This window comes from Vidua chalybeata, chromosome 17 (assembly GCF_026979565.1).
Source record: "Vidua chalybeata isolate OUT-0048 chromosome 17, bVidCha1 merged haplotype, whole genome shotgun sequence".
NCBI lineage: Eukaryota > Metazoa > Chordata > Aves > Passeriformes > Viduidae > Vidua > Vidua chalybeata.
Window position 1 is genome coordinate 10,349,780 of NC_071546.1, and position 22,887 is coordinate 10,372,666.

Genomic DNA, 22,887 nt, shown 5'->3' on the forward strand with positions numbered 1-22,887 from the left:
GAAAACATGCAGCCATTTTGGGCCGAGGCAGACAAAGAGCCGCCGGCGGCCGCGGCCGCGGCCGCCGCCCCGCGCGGCTCCCGAACCCCCCGCACCCGCGGCGCGACCGCACCGAAGGGCCGCAGCCCCCGCCCGCCCGCGGCCGCCGGGGGGCCGCCGCCGCCGCCCGACTCCCAACTAAGCGATCGCAGCCATTTGCACGGCCTTTTATAGCGCGGGCGCCGGCCAATCAGCGGCGGGCGGAATCCCTGCCCGGCCGGTGATGTGCGGGCCGGGCGCTCGCGCGTGCGCTGTTGGGCGGGGGGGCCGAGTGTGAGCGGGGCGGGGGGAGGAGGGAGCCGTGAGAGGGGAGGGGGGGGAGGAGGGAGCCGCTCACAGGAACCCTCCGAAAAAAAGATGGCGGCGGGCTCGGATCTGCTGGATGAGGTTTTCCTGAACACGGAGGTGGATGAGAAGGTGGTGAGCGACCTGGTGGGCTCCCTGGAGTCCCAGCTGGCGGCCTCCGGCCACCACCACCAGCACCACAAGGCGCAGGAGCCCCTGAGGGCCGCTGGGGGGCTGCTGGGGAACCATGTTGTGAGCAGCAGCAGTAGCAGCAGCAGCCCTAGCCCCAGCCCTGGAGGAGTAGTAGTAGGAGGCAATGCTAATGCCCAAACAGAGAGCAGCAGCGGCAGCAAGATGGGACTGAGTGCCCCAGAGATCACAAAAGCAGGTAACGTGGGCAGGGGTGGGGGGCTCTGAGGGAGAGGGGCCCTCCCCTCCCCCCACTCCCCAGCTCCCGCTGCCTCCTTCCCTCACTGCTTTCCCCCCTTTTCCCTCTCTCCTCCTTCTCGTTGTGGCAGGAGCGGGAGTGCAAAGGGTGGTATCGATCATACGGGGGAGAGCCTCCCCTCATCATGCCCCCTCGGTGTGTATCCGCGCCTCTGCTCCCTCCCCTTTATTTTCCCTCCTTGCCTGTGCTTACTCGAGGGTGTTGGATCATGTGTGGGGGCAGCCGCCCCGCAGAAGGAGCCGGCGGTGCCCGTCCGTGACTCTGCCGGTCCCCTCTGCTTTTCCTGCCCTTGTTGCTGGAGTGTAAAAGGGCTCTGTTAATCTCGGGGACCGAAGGAGGCAGAGCCCACCCCCTTGGTCATGGCTGTGCCTCCCATGCCGCCTGTGATTGCTCCCCTTCCCTTTCCAGGGGTGGAGGTTATTGGGGGGGATTCCCTCTTGATAATGCCGCCTTAGCTGTCTGTGTAAATGCTCCTTCCCCTCCCCCTTCGCTGTTGCTGAAGTGGAAGGGGGTGTTATTAATCATGACACCTATTTCCTGTAGAGGAGGAAGCGAGGGGGGATTTCAAGGGGAGGAAGTCCCTCAAAATGCTTCCCCCCCATATCTGCCTGCCTTGATATTCCCCTCGCACCCCCTCCCTTGTTCCAGGGGCTTGGAGGGGGCATGGGGACCTCCCATTCCTCCTGTGCCCTCAAGGGGGGGCAGTCACAACGCCGGGTCCCGGCAAGGGGGGGAATTCAGGCCACAACACCCCACCTTGCACAGCGCCTTCTCCCACCCGCCCACCCCCGGAGCTGCCTGGGAATATTCCCCCCTTCGTGTTGTGAGGCTTGTAGGGGGCAGTGTGAAGGCTGGGACTGAGGGCTCACTACGTGGGAATGGAGGGAAGCTGTTTTTCAGGGGGATTGAAAGAAATGTCTCCCCACAATTTCTCTGCAGTTCCTCCCCTCCCCCGCCCTTTTTTTATTTTTGATTTTGTCTTGCTGAAGTGTAAGAAGATACTACAGACCGTCTGTTATGATTGATGAAGCTCTTCTAGGAGGATCTCCTTGACCCTTATAATGTACATCTCAGTGTCTGCCTGTCACTATTCTTTTCCCATTTCTGTCTCCTTAGGGCCAGGACCTGGACTGTGTGTGATTGTACTTGTGCTAACACCAGGCCTTACCAAGGGGCATGAGGATTATTCAGGACAAGAAGCTACATCATCTTGTCCCTTCTGAAAACCAGCTTTGCTTTTTATTTATTTATTTTTAACTATCTCTGGCTGTGGGAACTTCAGATCCGTCGGAACAAATTCTGTAATAAGGAAGAGGGGTCTTCTAGAAACCTGCTCCAGGCTTTGCAGTACTTCTTATCTTGCCAGGCTGATGTTTTTCTTTCCTTTCACTTTTCATATTTTGCTGTTGTTGAGCCTCCTGATCTGACTGACTTACTTTGTAGGAGATGACAGGATTAGAGAGTAATGTGTGCTGGGTATAGGGAATATGTCTTAATAATGTGTTTTCCATGGCCATTTTCCCCATCTTGCAGTTGCAGTCCTGTTTCTAAACGGGATGTCAGGCTGCAGAATGGGGAGGGAGTCTTAGATGATGTGATCTTCTTACTTCCCTTGGTTCATATTAAATCTGTTTTCCCTGTTTTGTACTGTAGTGTCAAAAGCAGGGGTGTTACAATTAATACTGAATCTGCCAGTCTTTGGTGGGATATTGGAGGCTTTAAGATAATGTCTTCAAAGCCATGTTCAGTTTGTACTCTGTCCTGTTTTCCTGGCTCCAGGCAGGCAGCTTGGGAGATGGAGAAGACCTGGTGATAAGGGAGAACATTCTGTCTTTGCTGGACTTCTCTTCTTGCTCATTCGCTCCATTTAACCTCGTTGTTGTTTTGCAGGGGCAGGAGGAGTTCAGGGGGGTGTTATTAATCATAACACCAGGTCCCAGACTTCAGCTCTGGATGGAGCCACCACAACGAGCACCAGCACCACCACTGCAGCAGCAGGAGGATCTGAAGTCACTGCTGCTCCAGGGACCCTCAGTCAGGGCAAATCGGTGGTTATCAGCACCATGGCAACTGCCTTGTCCACCAGGAATGGCAAGATTGGGACCACGACGGTGCAGACTTTGAATGGGAGTAACGTGGTCATGAACTCTCACCACACAGGAAGTGCTGCTTTCTCTGGGACTCCTGTGACTGCCAACCCCGCTCCTGCACCTGCTGTTGCCCCTCTCGTTAACAATGGACCTGGATCCGTGGGGAAAGGAAACGCTGTTAATGCTGTTTTGCCCTCAGCTTCTAACACTGTCATCCAGACTTCTTTCCTTAATACTGCTGCGTCCTCTGCATCCTCCTCCTCGCCCACGGTGATCTCCTCGCAGCCACCACCGAGCGTTGGCACCGGGGCGCCCACGGTAACGCTCGTGAGGCCCCCCATCCACACAGCAGGACCCACGGTGGCTGCAGCTGGTGCAGCCACTCAGAACGGGAGCAATACTGTGATCAATTCAACCATCAGTGTGGGGAGTTTTCCTGCTGTTGCCACAGCCACTGTGGGATCTGGAGTTTCCCTCCAGACGTCACTTGTGAACAGCCAGTCTGGTTCCAGTGTGCCAGCAGCTCCTGCCACACAGGTCATCAAATCTGAGTCTCCTAAAACTATAGTCCAGGCAGTATCCCAACAGCAGACGCTGGCTACTGCTGGCCAGCCCAGTACTACAGGGGGTAACATGATTATTGGGCAAACTATGCAAGCTGGGCTCTCCAATGTTGCTCCCAATCCTGGTGGGATACCTCCTGCAGCTCCTGGCACCCCCACAGGAATGGCTAAAGGCACTGCCAATACAGTGGCACAAAGTCTACCAAGGACTCCAACACCAACTACGAGTGGAATCAGAGCAACTTTGACTCCTACAGTTTTAGCACCTCGTTTGCCTCAGCCACCTCAGAATCCGACTAACATTCAGAATTTTCAGTTACCACCAGGTAAGTCAGAGGATTGAGGGGTTTTATTTTGGAAGTGTGTATCTTGCAGGGAGGAAGTCATCCAAGTAAGATGCCGTGCCATTTAATTGTGAATTGTGGAAAAGGCATGACATGTAACAATGGTCTGGTGTTGAGTAGTAGTAGGATAGTAGCATTCCACTACTTAGTGTCTGATTTTGGGTGACCAGAAAGTCTTTTCAGCAGTAATTGAAAATAATTCTGCCTGGTATCTTTGTTCCAATGTGAGTGTAGATGAAGCTGCAAGCTACCAAAGTGTGACAATGGAACATTATCTAATAAAATGTTATTTCATTAGCGCAAAAGACATTTTGAATTTTCAGGTGTTTTTGTCAGTAGTTTGTAACCTTTATGTGCTGCTTGGTTCCCTCCTGTCCCTGCATGCCCCCAGTACCATAGAGCTCTCATGAACAGAGAAGCAGCAGATACAACACAGGAAAACTACATACTTTGGCTTTAAATGCCTTCAAAGTCTGACTTAAAAACACACAGATTTGAAGCTTATGATCATCTTTTTAGTCACTGGCATTCTGATACAAAAGGCAGACTTCCTATGTCCTTACCTCACCCTGTTGTGTCTAGGGCTGCAGCTTTTGTAGTAGCTAGTCTCATGCTTAGTGCTGAGCGTCTCTGGACAAGGAATCTAGTCCTGAACTCAGTGGACGAGTGAAAAACAGGATGAGAAGCATTTATTTGCTCAGAATTGTTCTGTCCCTCCTTAAATATCCCAGGTTTGGAGATTTAATGTTATATGTTTGCTATTATTTTGAGTCAGGCTTGTTGCTTGTATCCACTTTGATTTTTAACTGCAAATACTTGTGTGAGCCTACACATTGCTTCCTGTCCTCATAATAATACATACAAGGGCTGTATTCTTAGTGCTCACTGTTTTCAGGGCAGTATGCAAAGAACAGCTAATTGAATTTTGCTACTAACACTGAATGGAATTGGTGGTGATTTTAGTAGGTGGTCTTAGTAAAATACAAGTGGTCTTAGTAAAATACATCTCTTGGAACTTCTGACCAACCTCAGAGCAATGCACCTGTCACATAAGGTAGATCAGGAATTACGTGCTGTGTTACTAAACACTGTGTTTTTGTGTGATATGCTATCTGTGGTATGTGATGCCATGTAGTTTGATGAAGTGTGTCAAACATTCTGTGTATCCAAGTACTTACTGGTATAAATATTCCTCTCTTTTTTTCTGTAAAAGATTATTCCATATATGAGTAATTTGAGTGACATGTTGCTAATTTAAAAAATAGCAGTAAAACTCAGATCTTGAAATCATGGTGTTTGATTTGAAGCCTGTAAATTGATAGGTTGGAAAAGCCTTATTGTATTTATTGCCATATTGTATCAAAGGATTGATCCAGTTTAGTCTAGTGCCATTTATACCTACATTTTTTTGTTAATACTGCATTATAAACCTGATTATGAGGGAAAATACTACTGTGGAGACCAGTGGAACCTTTTTTAAGGTAGCTGATGTTTTCAGACTGCCACAGCATCCTGAAATGTGTTACTCTTACAAGCAGCATTACCAGTCCTTAAGCAAAATTGGACCATAAATTGTTCCTTTGGAGTTCTCAGTAGATCAAAGTAAAACAATGCAGGTTCTAAGCACTTGGATTTATATGAAGGACTTTTTTTTCTTTCCTACACTTAAAATAAATATTTATTGCTTCAAAAGAATAAGCATGATTTAAAATAAGCAAGTATATGTGACTGGATACATAGAAATTGGAAACGGAGTTCTTGCATGACAGACTTAATATTGAAAAAGATTTTTTTTTTTAGTGGAACTGATTATTTTTCTTTTACATTGTTTTGTTTTTTATACTTTGCAAAAGTAACCAGCTTTAAAAATGCTTTGCATAAACCATCTCTTTCAAAACACTTAAGAATTGGTGGATACTGGACTCTTCCAAACATCTCTCAGGCACAAGGGCCAAGCACCTCTGCAAATCTGGCCATGTGCAACTGCTGTGATCTTCAGCAGAGTGCAGGTACACTCATAGTGAAAGGAGAATAGGTGGCTGTGCTTTTGAGATTGTATTTTAAATGACAGCGTCATAGGCCAGTTTTTGGAGACAGTTTAGTAGTGTGAAGCTGCAGTGCCTGTGTGCTGTGCACCTACTGCATGCACCAAATTTGCATTCACAAGTTTGTTTTTAAAAGTTAATACTGTGTGCTAGTAAGAGTTTCTAAGACAGTGCTTGAAATAGTTTGAAGTCATACACTACACACACAGCTTTTTACACCAAGAATTATAAACACTTAGAAAATTCTGATGGAAGGTTTGACCGTGACAGCACACCTTTTACTGTTATTTTCTTAACCAGAATTACTGTTTCTAGCTCTCCAAAATACAGTTACAGTGTCACAGGTATGGAAAGCAGAATGTAAAATGTCAGCAGTAGTTATAAGCTGGGACTTGAAAATTAGAAACCTTACAAGGTTTCAAATGTTTTCTTTGAAAGACCATGTGGAAAATAAACTCCATCAATGGTCTTTAAAATATATTACTATTAGAATAACGCTTTGTATTGCATCAAGGCAATTGTGCAGCAAGCCTTGACTGACCATATTGGAGATGTTTGAAAAGCCAGTGGGCCATAATTGTTGTGACCTTACTGGGTTTTGGTGTATTTCTTCTCTAAGGAGCTGAGCTATTGGAGAGTATCTGTATATTAAAGATGGTTTTTCACTTCTGACATCTTTGAGGAAGAGGACTGTTGTCCTTAGTCTTTTCTTCAGGAACCTGTACTTGGAACTTTGTGCTCCAATTGGACAGATTTGGGTAATGATGGTCCCAAAATAACCTTATTTATGCCCTCTTAGAAAAGACACGGAAATATTGTGAGATGATTTTGTAAAGGGGTGGGAACACAGGTTTATACAATACTGCCTTAAGGATGCAACACTGCTGAAACTGACTGGAAATAAATTGAATGAAGCTTGTTGTTCCTGAGTACTTCAGTAATGAGAAATGTGTTATGTACAATAATATGGTAAGAGGTAGAAAATCAGTGAGTTTGTTAAAGTCAGTGTTCCATGGCTGGAGGTGCTCAGAAAAGTCTGCAGAAAAGTATAACTGGGATTAGGCACTAAAATTTATCTTTTGTATTGTAAGAGTGTGTAAAGTGTTTAGAGGTCATTGCTGACACAGCGTAGAATCACCTTGTAAATTGGCAAAACTTGGGTACTTTAAAATAATTTTTGAAAACCCCATCTTGTCCAGCAGTGCTGTAGTACAAACCCAGCGTGTGTGAGTTTATGCTTACTTAGCAGTACTGTCAGCTTGGGGTTCAAAGATTTGATTTCTTTTCTTGCAAGTTTGTGTTGCTACTGTCTTCTTCTTTATGTACCAACATCTCATAATAAGTTTTCAGGGTGACTGCTTAGAGAAAGAAGCAGATTGGTGAGTGCTGAATGTATGCAGTGAGAATAGCATAGAGCAGGTAGGTCTGGACAGTTTTCTCTACTAGCTTAGATGAAATTGAAATCTAGAAACTTTCACTTCCCTCTGTCCCTCTCTTTTCATTTACCTTCTGAATGACTGTTAGTAGTTATGAAAATTTGGTGGCTTGATCATAAAGACTGGTATTTTCCTGATTAAATATGGTTTGGTGACATGTAGTCCTGTTTGAAGATAGCAGATAGGATGGGATGTCATCATGGTTTTTGTTTTTTTTTTTGCTTCTGCAGTCATGACCAGTTTTCCCACTAGCAGTGGTGCAGTTCTGCAGCTGTTGTAGAAGAGAATTGTTTTGCCTTGTATCTAAAAATAAAACTTCCTTATTACTTTTCCAAAACTCAGTTGGATCTGCCAGTAGCTGATGATAGGGGATCAACAACAAATGTCTTTGTTGCTTTCTTTCTGAAGGGCATCTCATGTGCCTTTTCTGTGGTGAGGATAGGATGGGCCTTTTGTAGACTGAGAAACTGCTGGGGCCCCTTAAACAGTGGAATGTTCCTGAGTTCTGAACTCTAGCAGTGGTCAAAACTTATCATTGATGCTTTCCAGAAGCAAAGGATACCTGAAAGAGCATTAGTGCTCTACATCTGCACATCCTGGAAGATGTTCTACATGAATATGCACGCTCAAGGGTTTCTTCGTGGCCTTAGAGGCTCAAAACTTCCTTTGGTGTTAAATTGGAGCTTTTTTGTAGAAACTGATTGGTTTTTAGCTTGTGTTCACTATCCAAGAAGGACTCTAACTCAGGCCATGGTGATGGTGGCTTTAGGATGGGAAAACTGCCTGAACACATAATTTAAAGCATGGGTTTGGGTCCTTCTGACTTGAGCAGTTGTGCTTTCGGGAGCTGGAGTAACTGAAAAATAACTTCTGCAGGAGTAATTCCGTTTCCTTCAGTTGGGACTTGGGGTAGTAGGTGATTGGGCAAAGGAGAGTGTAGAAAAATGGAGAAGGGTGGCAACTGAGAAGAATCAAAGCAAGGAATTGATGTTACTTTTTCATACTGAGTGCCTCATTCTTTGGGTTGCTTTGTACTTGAAATAGGTACCCCAGAAGTCTCTGAAGGAATTAGGATGTAGATAGATGAGGAAATCATCAGAATCCCATAATATAAGGAACACAGAAAGGAACAGGGGAAATACTATGAAGTAGTGGAATGTGGTTGTTTCTATTTCTCACTGACTAGTAAGCGAGTTCAAACATATCCTCATTATAGTTTCCCTGTATGTTGCATGAGCTGCCAATATTATGCCTGTTAACTGTGTTGGCATGGCTCGATTTTGTTAAAAATAATGTCTGCAATGCACCATGACAATGGGGGTTTCTTAGACTACTTACAGTATGATTTACTTTTAAAGCATTTTACAAAATGCTTTAATCCTTGCAACCTGCCTGTGCGGTTGGTAAATAAAGTAGTATAAACTCTGCTTTAGAGCTGGGGGAAAGAGCAAGTTAGAGAAGTTCAGACTTGCCCAAGGCCATGCAGGAATCGATATTTTGCCAGGGTTAGAGCTTGGGAGTCCTACACTTGGTGTGTAAAGCAGTATCTGTATTTCTGGAAGATGACCGTGGATCTCTTCTGCAGAACTCTTCTGGGTGCAGGGGGGATTTTATGTTCAAATCATGCATCAGCAAAAGGAACATTCTGCTTTATTTGGAATCTGCTACATCAGATCTGCCATATGTCACCAGACTGAAAGTTGTGTTTGTTCACATTGCACCTTCCATAACTGAGGACTCCTGCATGCTTGTCTTTGTACCCCAAAGACCCTGAGCCTCAGAGAGCTGTGCAATAGGATTTTCTGGTTCTGTTAAAAAGAGTGGCTTGATGTTGTGCACATCTGATAAGACTGTGTCGTTAAGTGATGGGGTCTAATGGGACTATAATTGTGATTCTGTTAAGCTATGAAAGCTATTAACTCTGATTACATATTGTTCAGTTCTGTTATGAAAAATACTGTTCCCAACAGCCTTTGGAAGTGCATGTATGGATATGTCTGTATGATCTTCAAATTGTGATCTTCTGGGTATCACTAAGCTTGTGATAAAGGTTATTGGTCAATAATCAGAAGTGATTTATTTCTTTTGAAGTGTTTTGCACTCTGCAAGAAGTTACATGTTTTCTATCTCCAGAAATTTAAGCAGGTTGCTTGTGAAACCTTCTTGGTTTGAGGACCACAAATTTGAATGTTTCCCAGGACTTGAATCCCTTACTAACAGAGGATGCTGCAGCCCAGTTAGCAAACTGAGGTGAAAATGCATGAGTTTGGACCACTGATAAGAGACAAATTCTATCACAAACTCTTCAAATGAAGTATTTTGGTGTGAGAACTCTTACTGTTTTCTGTCTTCCCTCTTTTGGGAAATGATATGTAAATATAATTCTAAAAAAATGTATGAAGTGGTTCTAGAACACAGTTGAAAATACTGATATTTAAACTATCTGGGTTCAAGGAAAGAGAAAGTACTGGTGTGTGGAAAGGTTGCTTTATGTAAAAACTGTGTGATCAATACTGAGTCTGCTCAGAAAGAACTGGACATGGAAGTCACTTAACACATTAAACATTTTTTGTTACTATGTTCATTTTCTTGTCAGAAATATTCAAAATCATAATTTTTACCTTCAAATAGCTACTCTTGTCAAGATTATTGTTTGTGTTGAAACTTTATGAATGTTTATAACTCCATTAATGTCTGAAACTTCTTGAATTTGTTGTCATTGCTTCATGTAAGGAAGAAAGGCTTTTGCTAGTAAGACTGTTAGCAATTTTAGCTTTGTTAGGCACATCATCTCTTGGGAAATAAGATTTGGAGAGGTAGTGGCATGAAGATAAGAATTTTGAAAATACAGTTTCTCATAACTGAAGAGAAACACATGTATCTATCACAAAGATAGAGAGGAGGTTTTAGTCCTGGTTAATGGACAGTTATTTCAGGTGTGTTATGAACCCTAAAGCTCTGTGTGAAGGAAGGCCAAACTCTAGGCAGAGAGTGTTGCTCACAGGTGACAAAGGGCTTTTTCTTTACACAGCCACAGGTCTATTCCTGTGTGCAAATAATTGTATCAGCCCTCTTGTATCTGCTTCCTTGTAGGAGAAGCAAACTTGCTGATACAGCCTGGTCTGTGTACAGGTTGTAATTAAATAGCTGTAAAGATTGTGTGATTGTCCATATTTCAGATCAAATGAGGCTTTTTTTTTTTTTTTTTTTTTTTTGCCATAGACACATGAATAGAGCTTTTTGGTTGTTTTAAACCTTCTAGGACAGTTGAACCTCAGCTTACTCTGGAAATTTTTATACCAGTTCTAATCTGAGGGACTTTCTTCCCAGAAATGCTGGTTGTCTTCTGGAGGTTTAGGTGTCTCAACTGAGAGCCAGTTTTTTACAACAAACCTTCCTCTCTTCGAGTAATTCTCTTCAGGTATCTTTAGCATAATATTTAATGTAAAAGATAATAATTGTCCTTGAGGTCTTATTTATGCCTTTAAGGGTTTTTAAAATATATAGAAATATAGAATTTTTTTGTGAGAACAAAATGTTGATTATTGTCACTGTATAATGGTGTAGATTATCAGTAATCAAGAAAGAGGTGATAATTATAAGGAATTGATACACTTGCAGATCTGTTCAGCACCTCAGTAGAGCTTTCTTAAGGTGTTGTACAAATGTAGCTGATATTTGGCTCTGTAGCTGTTGTCAGACTCAAAATATAATTTTAAAACTATGAGTTTCTGTACTTAGATAACCAGTAATCAGAAAGTTGCACTTAGAATGTCAAAGGTGGATGCTCAGCAAAATGTATAAATGTGTTATAAAATAGGTTAAATAGGGATGGTGCTTTTACTTTGTATTTGTACAGAATTTAGTGCAAGGTCCAGTTTGGATACCAAGCTCTTTCTGTGGGACTTGGAAAAGAATACTGATGAAAATTAAGTAACTTTTTGCCATGGTAGATCTCTGTTTATAAATTTAAGTTGTAATACATGAATGCTGTGTGTCTTAATTTTGATGTTTTTTCCCTTAAAATGCCTTACTAAAATGTATTTTTCAGTAACACATACCAGTACCTAGACAACGAATAACATAAAACTCACAGCAGTATGTAATATTGTTTTACATGACTGACATGACTGTCCTAAGATTTGTATTGAATTGAGTAAGCTTCTCTTGTAAAAATGGTCTAACTTATGATTATAACTTGATTAATATATGCTTCTAAGAGTAGCTGAACTGTTAAAAGCTATCACAGTGCTTTTGTGCAGAATAAAGCACGTGCTGGATAGACTGTGCTGACAACCAGTGCAGTTGAAAAATGTGTGCTCTAGATATCAGAGTATAAACAAACCCCAAGCAATGAGGTGTGGTGCTATGCTCGAGTCTTTCTGAGAGGGTTTGGGGGGCAGCAAGGCTGTACTAAGTTGTCTGCACACCTTCCTTCAGTTTATTAATCAAATATTTCTTTAAGGGAGGGTTCGATTTAGAGCCTTTCTCCCAATATAATGACATCAGGTGCTTTCAGCCTGAGTCGTGGTATGGTGAGTGGGACCAGTTGTGCTCACATGAGTCACAAGGGCCAGCTCCAAGGAGTAGCACTGAGGAATTGCAGCACCTGTGGCAAAAGAGTCGATGGAGGGGACCAGAAGAGTGTTTGTGGAGGGATCAGTGTGGGAGAAGAGATCTGGAGTAGGGAAGCTGACAGTGATTAAACTGTGTGGAAGTTAAAAGACAAGCATGAGCAGTTAGTAGTTTTTAACAGACATACGTACAGTCGTGTTTGCAGTAGTATTAAGGGTGGATTGGAAGAATATACAAGTGTTCATGCATTGAGATTCAAACTCTTAGTTCCTTTCTTCCTTTTTTACCAGTGTATCCTTTGATTTTCTTTCCTTCCCTGTCCTCCATGGGGGAGGGGGAGAAAAGGCACTAATTATTTATAAGTGTTAGTCATACCCAGTCATTAAGCTTAGTCATTACTCAGGACTGTGCATTTGATGGTTAGTAAAAATCAAAACGAAACCTGATGTTGTTGAAAAGCGTTCTGAATTCAAGCTTACAGGTGTGAAAATAATTCTCCTTCTGTGTGCAGACTAACTGCAAAAGCGGAGCTATCAGCCAAATGGCATGTAATATCATGTCCCCGTTGATGGTTTGTATTGAACTTGCAGGCGTAGTGTTTGGCATATTCTCAAAGCAGAATAATTCTGTATGGGCAGTGAGAGAGGCATGAATTCACAGAGGAGGATGTGGAGGGAATGTTTTTGCTGAGGCTGCCCTGGGGAGCTGTCAGTCAGTGGAATTGTCCAGCTCTGGGTCTCCACAGCTTCAGCTGAAAAGGTGGCATCAGCTAAAATTACAAAGAGTGTGTACCTTGAGTAGGGCATTCACAGTGGGGACAAATTAAAGAAATGTGTTCTTTGTGGCTTCTCATGGACTTAGTTGTTTTAGGCTGTTGCGTTCTGAAGGAAGAAAGCATTGATTTAAAGCATTACTCCTCATTAAGTATTTCTGTACAGACTCTGGTAATAAATGCAAAGTAACTTGGCCATTCCCATTTCTTCAGGTGCTTGAACAGCACTAATGGTGACACACCTTGGTAGAGACAAACTGTCACAAATAAAGACAGGTTGAGTTTTAAAACTCCTATTTAAAATAAGAGAGGTAAAGAGTTAGTGACACTTTATTTTGTGTCTTCCTTTCTCAAACCCAAATCTGATTTGGGTATAATTGCTTTGTTGTTTGATCTAAGTATATTGAAATTAATGGCAGAGCTACATCTGAATTGCTTGGAGATCAATAATTAAAGCAATTGGTTTAGCTCTTGATAGTGTTTTTCTTAGCTGTTTTGACATCAGACAGATTTGTGTGATGATTGGTTTGCAATTTGACAGAGCACTCTGGTATTCTAGCTTTGTATCCTTGACTAGAAAGGAATGTTAACACACTTTCAAGGAATTTAGCTTTCCAGAGAAGTCAAAATAGTTTCAAATCACATTGTTGTTGAAGTATTTGTCAATTGTTGCTATATAAAGTGGTGTATTTCCCAGAACAATTCTTAAACAGCTCTTCAAATGAGCAGGTAAGATTTTTTACATATGGGATCACTCTTAAATGCAGGGTCTTTTTGGCATTCCAACATTACATTATCCCTTTAACTATATTCTTAAAAGGTTTGTGAATCAATACTTTACAAATGATTCACTTCTTTACCTTTTAGACAGTACAGTTTTAGACAGTACAACTATGTTGTTTGAAACTGAACTCTTGCATAGTAAGCAAATGCTTTAAAAATTAAATCAAGTTTTTTTGTCTGTTGACTCTTCTGTAAGAAAAAACAGGTAGTTTTTCATAATATGAACTTTTGTACTCGGTCTGTACAAAATGCACTTTCTGTGCACTGCAGTGAGGATTCTTGCGGATATTTGCAAATGTGTCTTTCACCTGTTCTGACAACAATCATAAATGAGCTGTTGAAGAATTAATGTTTCTGAGACCATAATGGCTGGTTGGAATCTGTGTCTGCACGTTGGATTGAGTAGTGGTAGCCAGCAGTGGAGTACTGCAGTTGTATGTTGTATCTTAACTTTTAGGCGCTGTGTCTGGGTGGAATTCTCCTTTACTCCAGAGTGACATGAGTTGAAAAGGAAATGGAATTTGCTTTTGTAGTTCTTGTCTAAAACTCTGTGCCATGCCAGTCTTCAGTGCCTGTCGGGAGAAACTCCCAAGTATTTTGTATTAGAGGTGCTCTGAAGCAACACTTGATAGTCATGTCTTGTTTTTGTCATGGAAAGTTGTAGCACACCTTCAGTGCAGCAGGTGCTGAACATGTAACAGGTTCCTTTCACTGGGCACAGTGTGTCCTGTGTGCTCAGCACAGCTGTGTGCAGAGCCTCAGCCTTCTGACTTTGGGGTGCCCATTACTCTGGAGCAAGGCATGAGGGAATTGGCACAGGTTTGTCCTGTGTGCTGGACAGCTCTGTCACTGCCTGGCAGTTTTATGGAGCCTGAGATCTGCAGCTCAGCAGGGAACATATCTACCATTGCCTTGTGTTTGTGCAGCCTGATCTCGTGGTGCCAGTGCAGGGCAGCTGCTTCTGGAGCAGCTGCAGACTCACATGGTCATGGGATAATTTTGAGCTGTTGGGTTTGCTGATACCTCTTGATCCCTGCACTATGGAGGCTTCTCCTTAGGCACTGTGCTTATCCTTGTGGAGCTAAGGCGTCTTTATAGAAATCACAAAACAACCACGTTTGTTGACGAAACTTGAAAGCTCAGATTGCTGATGAGGTCAAAGGCTTTGGCAAGAAAGTTCAAGTAGATTTTTTTCTGGACTTGTGCATCACAGGTCTCCTGAGGTTCTAGGCAACTAAACATAAGTATATCTAATATATACTTAACAATGGTGCATGTTTCTCCTCAGGGGCAAAGTAGTGTGTCTTCAATAACAGCTAATCCACACTTCTGTTACCATTTACAGTTCTATTCTATTTGTCTTGATTTGTAATCCCTGTTTCTCATAAGTTGGTGTATAGATAGTCCTTCATGAGCTGCTACTCATCTGGTTTGTTACAGAGGCTGGTCTTTAATGTGTGTAGATAATACTAAATCTGCTACAAACTGTCTAGTGTTAGGGAAGATCTTCTTAATGATCCAGATTTTCATGGAGCTGCAGTGGACTTCAATAGGTTCTTTCTGCTTTCCTTGGGCTTTCATTCCTGTAGAGTGGGAGTTTTTCCAGGTGGATCAGTTACTGGAAGAGGAGGAATGGTGGATTGTTGGACAGCATTGATGTCAGTACCAGGTTATCTTTCCCTTTTCTGCAGTAAGGGACCCTGTCACATATACCACTTACTCTGCAAGCTCTTCCTGTAGCTTGTATTGGTAGCTGTCTTTTTCTCCAGCTCTCACTCTGGTATTCCAGCATTTTTGTATTGGAAAAATTTTAAAAACGTTGTCCTTTTATAAGGGTTTTGTCATTCTCGGGTCCCTGTGTAACCTGATCCAAGCAGTTACAGAGCATGGACTCAGCCCCTTGGCTTTAGATGGTTTTTGTGGTATGTGTGATAACTTGCATAACCTTACACACACATTTACTTTCTCTTTTGTTGCAACAGAATCTCTTCTGACAATACCAAAAGGATTCTCTCATAAAGCTTTCTCCTGCTAATATGGCACAGCCCACTTAGGATTACTGTCAGATTTTTCTGCCATGTCAAACATTTGCAGCATCTTGCCACAAATGAGAGTGTGCTCAAGAGCTTAAGGCCCAAAGGGCTTTGACGTGAAGATAACCTCTTAGTGAACTTCCCTGGCAAATCTAGTTAGAATTTGAAGGTTTGTCAGATGTCACTGCACTGTATGACCCGTAACCTCCTTTTCTAGAGATGTTTGTAGGGACTTTGGTTTTCTACACCAGAAGCATCAGTCCTCTGGTTATTCTTTCAGGCTTGGACATCCTTCCTGAACACCAGCATGTGTCTCTCTTGATTCTTTGCTGCCTAACAGTTCTCCCTGCCCCCAATTGTTTTTTCTTCAGAAGTTTATAGTTACCTTTTTACTTTAAGAAGAGAATTTCCTCAGGAGACTAGGAAAGTTTATTCTCCACACACTTTCAAGATCATACATCCATTAATTCTTCTGTTATGTCTCAGAAAAAAACCAACTTATTAAAAGTCTAGATTCTTAGTAATGGTTCTGACTTGATCTGGATTTAACCATGAACTACATTGTGGGTAACAAGCAATATCTGTGTGCTTGAACCTTCTGTTCTTCTGTTGAGTGTGTGCATCAGAAAGAGAGATGATGTCCCTTGGGATCAGATAGGGTCCTGTGTAGAGTTTGTATTTCACAGGTGGGACTTTCATCCTTGTACACTGTCAAGCCCTGTGAGAAGCATGAGCACACCTTGCTCTGTCCTCCCATTAGGTACTTGCTAACTGGAGATGGAGTCCCTCAGTGTGTCCTCCATGGTATGGATGGAGTCCCTGAGACATGGAGGGGTGACACCGGGCTATGGAGCGTTATCCTGAGGGGTGACACTGGGATGTGGAGTGTTATCCTGAGGGGTGACACTGGGCTATGGAGCGTTATCCTGAGGGGTGACACTGGGATGTGGAGCGTTATCCTGAGGGGTGACACTGGGATGTGGAGCGTTATCCTGAGGGGTGACACTGGGCTATGGAGCGTTATCCTGAGGGGTGACACCGGGCTATGGAGCGTTATCCTGAGGGGTGACACTGGGATGTGGAGCGTTCTCCTGAGGGGTGACACTGGGCTATGGAGCGTTATCCTGAGGGGTGACACCGGGCTATGGAGCGTTCTCCTGAGGGGTGACACTGGGCTATGGAGCGTTATCCTGAGGGGTGACATTGGGATGTGGAGTGTTATCCTGAGGGGTGACACTGGACTATGGAGCGTTATCCTGAGGGGTGACACCGGGCTATGGAGCGTTATCCTGAGGGGTGACACCGGGCTATGGAGCGTTATCCTGAGGGGTGACACTGGGATGTGGAGCGTTATCCTGAGGGGTGACACTGGGATGTGGAGCGTTATCCTGAGGGGTGAGTGACACTGGGATGTGGAGCGTTATCCTGAGGGGTGACACCGGGCTATGGAGCGTTATCCTGAGGGGTGAGTGACACTGGGATGTGGAGCGTTATCCTGAGGGGTGACACTGGGATATGGAGCGTTATCCTGAGGGGTGACACTGGGATATGGAGCGTTATCCTGAGGGGTGACACCGGGCTATGGAGCGTTATCCTGAGGGGTGACACTGGGCTATGGAGCGTTATCCTGAGGGGTGACACTGGGATGTGGAGCGTTATCCTGAGGGGTGACACTGGGATGTGGAGCGTTATCCTGAGGGGTGACACTGGGATGTGGAGCGTTATCCTGAGGGGTGACACTGGGATATGGAGCGTTATCCTGAGGGGTGACACTGGGATGTGGAGCGTTATCCTGAGGGGTGACACCGGGATGTGGAGCGTTATCCTGAGGGGTGACACTGGGATATGGAGCGTTATCCTGAGGGGTGACACTGGGATATGGAGCGTTATCCTGAGGGGTGACACTGGGATATGCTGCTGTTGGAGTGGCCTCCTGCTGGGTCTGGCTGTCAGAGGTGACACTGCTGGACTGTGCACTTCCTCAGAACACTGATGGGAAGGTGCTGCTGTGTCTGCAGGTGTTTTTATCTCCCTCACTGGAAACTCCAGCTCCTATAAATATTACTAATCAAGATTTACCAGTAAAAACTGATGAAAAATCAGGAAACCATTTTAGTTTGGTTTGTTTTCTGGATGTAGGGGTTCTCTAGCAAGAAAGTTGTATGTCTTTGGAATTACACAGAAAATCAGAGTGGTCTCCAAAGGCTGCGAAATATTTTTTAGTCTTCCTTATAATTTTGTTAAATTTTTTCTTTAGTCTTTGTTAAGCCAAGCCATGTTTCAAAGAAAGTAGGAAGAGGGAAGCATTAGGAAAAAAGTTTGGTTTGTGTTTTTCTGGCATGTCCAATGGCCATAACTCTTCACTTTTTATTCCAGCACATGATTTTACACGTTTTATTAAATGAAAAAATACTAACAAAGAAAAAACCCCAGAGCACAACACTTTATAAATGGAAATGTCATTAGCAAATGGAATTACAAATAAGCAAGAGGCAAAGATGACCCTGCAGAATCATGCAATACATCACATAAATGATGACATTTTCTATCCTGAAGTCTTGTAAACAGGATTGATCTGGGAAGGTCTTCACAGCAAGAACATGTGAGGTGACCATTGTACTGGTCAGGAACACAAGTCTTTTTGGCATCAGAAACAGCCAAATAAGTTTGTTAATCCTTCATTTGGAGCCATGATGAATTGTTTAATTCAAACTAAAATATGAACCTCTTTCAGGATTCTCTTAAGCATCTAACTTCTAACAAAAATGGTAATGAATTTTAATTTTAATTAGTTTTTTAATGAGAGACTTGGAAAGAATTCTTGAATGTTTGCATTTTAATAATGAATATGATATTAGAGTACACATTATCAGACTTTCTAGGAAAAAGAAGGCAGAAAGGTATTTAAAATGGCTAAGTTTTGTTGTCACCTTTTTCTAATAGAGCATTTCCAGTGATGTTTATTAGCTGTTTGATCTCAAATAGTAATTAATCCATTAATCCAGGAACAAAAACTTGATTGATAAAACAGAAAGATGTTTTCCATCTTTAAATATGTTGCTGAATTTAATTGAAACAGTGAGATAAGTTATACAATTCTAGCTGCCTTCTAGTACCTGGTAGTCAGTTCTGACCTCGTTCATTCAGCATTTGCAGCCTTATGCATTGGAGTTTGAGGTTATGATACTTACCTGTATTTAAATATATAAAATGTAAGTTTTGAAGAGCAATTTATTTTTCTACACATGTGGCTGTCAGCCCTTCCTCTTCTCCATTGTCACGAATTGTTAACTGAGATTCACGTATGAATGGAGAGAGGGGGTGTTACAGTCCCACAATGATTTTGTTTAGAAGTAGGAGCTAAATGTGACTTTTGTTTTTAATTCATAATCGAGCTATCTCCAATGACCCTTCTGAACTTCACTGAAAATCCACTTAAGGCCAGCTTGGGTATAGTTTTGGGTTAGTGAGTTCCTTTTTTAGCTAATTGGGTTGGAAAAGAGTCTTGGTAGTTGGACTGTGCAGAGAGAAGCTCATAGAGCAGCTCCATCTCCCTTTTTAAAGAATTCCCATCAAGCTGGAGGGGTATTTTGTGTTCCTTGCCTGCACACTATGGTACTGGAGAATTTCTGCACAGAAATTTCAAGTTCATCACATTCTGAATTTTTACACCTTTTCCAAAGTCACCCAGACACCAACAAGCTAACATTCCAACCAGGTGAAATGTCTCATATCATCATAGTGTGATTAAAGTTTGTGCAGGACTAGTCAGATGGTAGTAATTGTCTTCATGTTTGTATGTAATATGTGTGCACAGGAATTTATCAGTGGTAGAGGCTGACTTAATGACATGTTAGAAACTATATAAGTTAAAAATAACTGTGTATCAAATTTGAGTTGGAATGAAAGAACTATTTAAATAGCAACAGATATAAATGTGGCTTTGTATGAGTTACCTTTTTATTATGACTTCAATACTTGAAAGAAGTACTTCAGACTTCCTGGAGTTAGAAATCTAACAGGGTAGTGCTTAGAGTCAGGGTTTGAATTACAAATGATTGTTTTGTCTGTCTGGTGCCAAAAATTGAACTTTCTTGATATGTTTTCTAAAGCTCACATTAATATGCTTTTCAACTGTCTGTTTCAGCAGTTGTGTTATGTTAATGTGTAGGCATGTTCTAATTTTGCATGTAGCTCAGGGAGAATATTACATTGTTCAGATGTTGTGCTTGCACTTCAGGGGTATTGAACCTTCACTCTGTGGTTATTTCCCATCTTTTCTCTCTCTCATTCATATTTTGAGGAGCAAAGCAGTAAGTTGACCGTACTGGAGTGTTGGTGTGTGGTGCAGACACCTTGCTGAGACCAATGGGTGTGTCAAGCTGGAGACAGGAGCACATTTCACAGAGCTATGGGCCACTGCCTGATGCCATAAAAGTCTAATCTGCAAGGGATCTGCTTTGGCTTGGTGCTTGCAAACTTCAGTCCCTTTTGCACTGAGAAAGAAGTTTAAACATGCCACCCCATCCAAAATTAGACTTAGTATTTCTAACGTGGCTTCTGTCAGGAAAAAATATGTAACTCTTAGGAGAATTTGGATGGCACATTAGCTTTAGGATACCTTAGGGAACTCCCAAACTGGTGAATTTTAGGAAAAAAGGTTTGTTGTGGCGTGTCAGTGTAGTTGTGACATTTAAGGACTTCTGAAAGCTCGGGCATAGGTAGTTGCATGGTGCCTTTTGTTGCTAGAAACTAAATAAGTACTCAAAAAGCCTTAATATATGATGTTGACTTGAAAATAGCTCTTCTAATCAGATTTCCACAGTACTGATTATTTAGTTTATAATAATATTGAAGATTTCCACCGATTCAGCATTTAGCTGCTTCAGCTGATCGTTATGAGGGATGCCAAAAATGGGCAAAGTGAGTTAATTTCCCAAGATTCTGTGTTTGCACATTGAGAAGGATGCCAGATTCTTTTGGTGCAGGAATGAGATTGATGTAGTAGCAGGTGATTCTGTAGTCTTTAAAATGTTCAGTTTCTCTGTCTTTTGTCAGTAGCCCCCTCCCCATAGTGTTAGGCTGATGGTGAGGAAGTAGTGATGGTTCCAATGAGCAGCCCACAGGATCAAGCTCTGTGTTCACTATTAAGGTTCTCCTAAGATGAGGTGGTGGTGGTGTGTGCCTTTGCTGTTTTAAAGGAAATACTTCTCCCTACATAAGTTGCAGGAGAAGAGACCTTACTTTTTGGAATGGCTTGGAAAAATAGTTTTTTGGACCAGACAGCTAAACAAAGAGTATTTACTTCTACAGTCTGCAAGATAATAAATATCCCCCTCCTCCTTTCCTACAGAAAAACACTTTGAGGATATTTGTTTCTAGATATAACACTTGTCCATAGCACTTTGTGGGTCCCACCTTAACACTTTTAAATAAGTTGTGATGGAAAGTCACATTTTGGATGTAAACTAGTTTAACATCTCTGTGTGATTCTGCTTCATTAAAAGAGAGTTAATGTAGAGAGTGTAAGGAAAAAATTAGGGGCAAGTCAACTAAGGCTTGTCTTTTGAACTCATTTTTGTAGAAATCAGTATATGAATTTTTGCAGTTTACTTGTAAAAGTGTCCAAGAAAACTGTTTAAGGCGTAGTCTGTAAACATTTCAGCACTTCACCAGAATAGAAAAGCAAATAAAAGCTTGATTCTTTTGAAGTAGTCATGCTCTGAAATGCAATAGACCACATCTCCAGATATTGTCGGGGAGTGTGTATGGGCTTTTGATTCACTGAACAACACTTAAGAAAAACTTTCTGATTTCACTAGTGCCTCTTGATTTTCATGGCGAGGGTTCTTCCTGTAGCTGCTCAGAAAAGCCAACTAATTTTGAGTGCCCAGTTTGTTTCCTTAGGTGGCTTTTTCAGAACTGATGAGGTCCTGCGGCTCTCAGGGACCGAGTGAAGCAAGCTGAATGAAGGAGCTCTTGGCAAACAGTTCATGTTGTCCAGATCTTGTTTGTGTGTTCAAGGAAGAGAGAATCACATCTAAATGTCTGCCTGTTAAAATCTGGTTCCCTACAGCTACCCAGTGGGGTTAAAAGTATTGATCTGAGTGACTGAGCAGGGAATGACTTCCTCATTTCCCTCTCTGTTTTATTTTTCATTTGGGGTGTAACATGGCACAGTGCAGTCTGTTGCTGATGCACATGAGAGAGATTATGATTTTATAGCCACTTTCATTACTAAATTGGTTATGGGAAATTAATTTAGAATTTAGACAATTGTGTTGCTGTTGATAGTGAAGCCTGGGTTTGATTATTTTTCTTCCCCTCTTAAAGACAAACTAACAGGAATCTTGCCTTATGGCACGATTTTCTTCTATTTGTGGTGTCTCATAAAACAAATTTCTTAGTAAAGAGCAGGTAAGATTTTTACAGGATTACTCATTTTAACTTCAAGTCACATGGAATATTTATGGTTAGGGCAGATAACTCACTGTGTTCTGATGCACACCATACTGAGCATTTAGATAGAGTATTTCTGAAATTAAGTTATTCTACACAAAATGCCATAATGCACCTGGGTATTTTGCCTTTATTCTAAACTCTCTTGTTAGCTGCCTAGTCCTTCAGCAGTACATTAATTCCATATGTATCCAACTTGGATAAAATAAAAACAAAGATAAAAATATGCTCTTTGATACTTGCAAAGGATGTGTTCCTTGACCACTCTCTGTTTTGCAGGCATGGTCCTGGTGCGCAGTGAGAACGGGCAGCTGCTGATGATCCCCCAGCAAGCCCTGGCGCAGATGCAGGCACAGGCACACGCCCAGTCTCAGCCTCAGAGCACTCTGACTCCTCGTCCTGCTACACCTACCAGTGCACCCCCAGTGCAGATATCCACAGTGCAGGTCAGTCCAGCCGGTTGTGCTGCTAAAAACTGTTTTGTTCCCCGTGCAGAATACATGAAAAAGTCAGGTGTGATAATAGTGAAGAAACCATAGATCTAACTGGGATGTACAGACTTTTTAGAGATTCACAGAATCTCAGAATTGTTTGTCTTGGAAAGCTCTTGGAAGGAGCCTTAAAGCTCATCCAGTTCCTGACATGGGCAGGGACACCTTCCACTGGACCAGGTTGCTTCAAGCCCAATCCCAGCCTGGTTTGGAACACTTCCAGGAATGGGAAATCCACACTTCTCTGGGCAACCTGTGCCGGGGTCTCATCACCCTCAGAGCCAAGAATTTCTTCCAAATAGCCAATCTAAATCTACTTTCCACAAGCCATAGGCATTGCATTTTGTTCCTAATTCTGTTACAGCTTGGCTGTTACTCATCAAAAATATTTTTACATATCTGAATCTCATTAAGTTTAAAACTTTGATATAAAGAAGACCATATATGGTTAATGTGTACAACTCTTCTCCCCAGAATAAATACAAGACTAAAAGAAAAAAAATTGATATGGATATATGTACACC

The 22,887-nt window shown here is 42.4% G+C and overlaps 1 protein-coding gene across 1 annotated transcript in view; it reads left to right on the forward strand.

The window, feature by feature from the left end:
• Window positions 1–379: 379 nt before the first annotated feature.
• TAF4 (TATA-box binding protein associated factor 4) overlaps window positions 380–22,887 on the forward strand; it is a 37,046-nt gene continuing 14,538 nt past the window's right edge. The window contains exons 1-3 of the mRNA XM_053958788.1: window positions 380–712; window positions 2,663–3,751; window positions 22,152–22,318. Coding sequence (XP_053814763.1) covers window positions 397–712; window positions 2,663–3,751; window positions 22,152–22,318 — 1,572 coding nt within the window. The 5' untranslated portion in view covers window positions 380–396. The remainder of the gene's footprint in view (window positions 713–2,662; window positions 3,752–22,151; window positions 22,319–22,887) is intronic.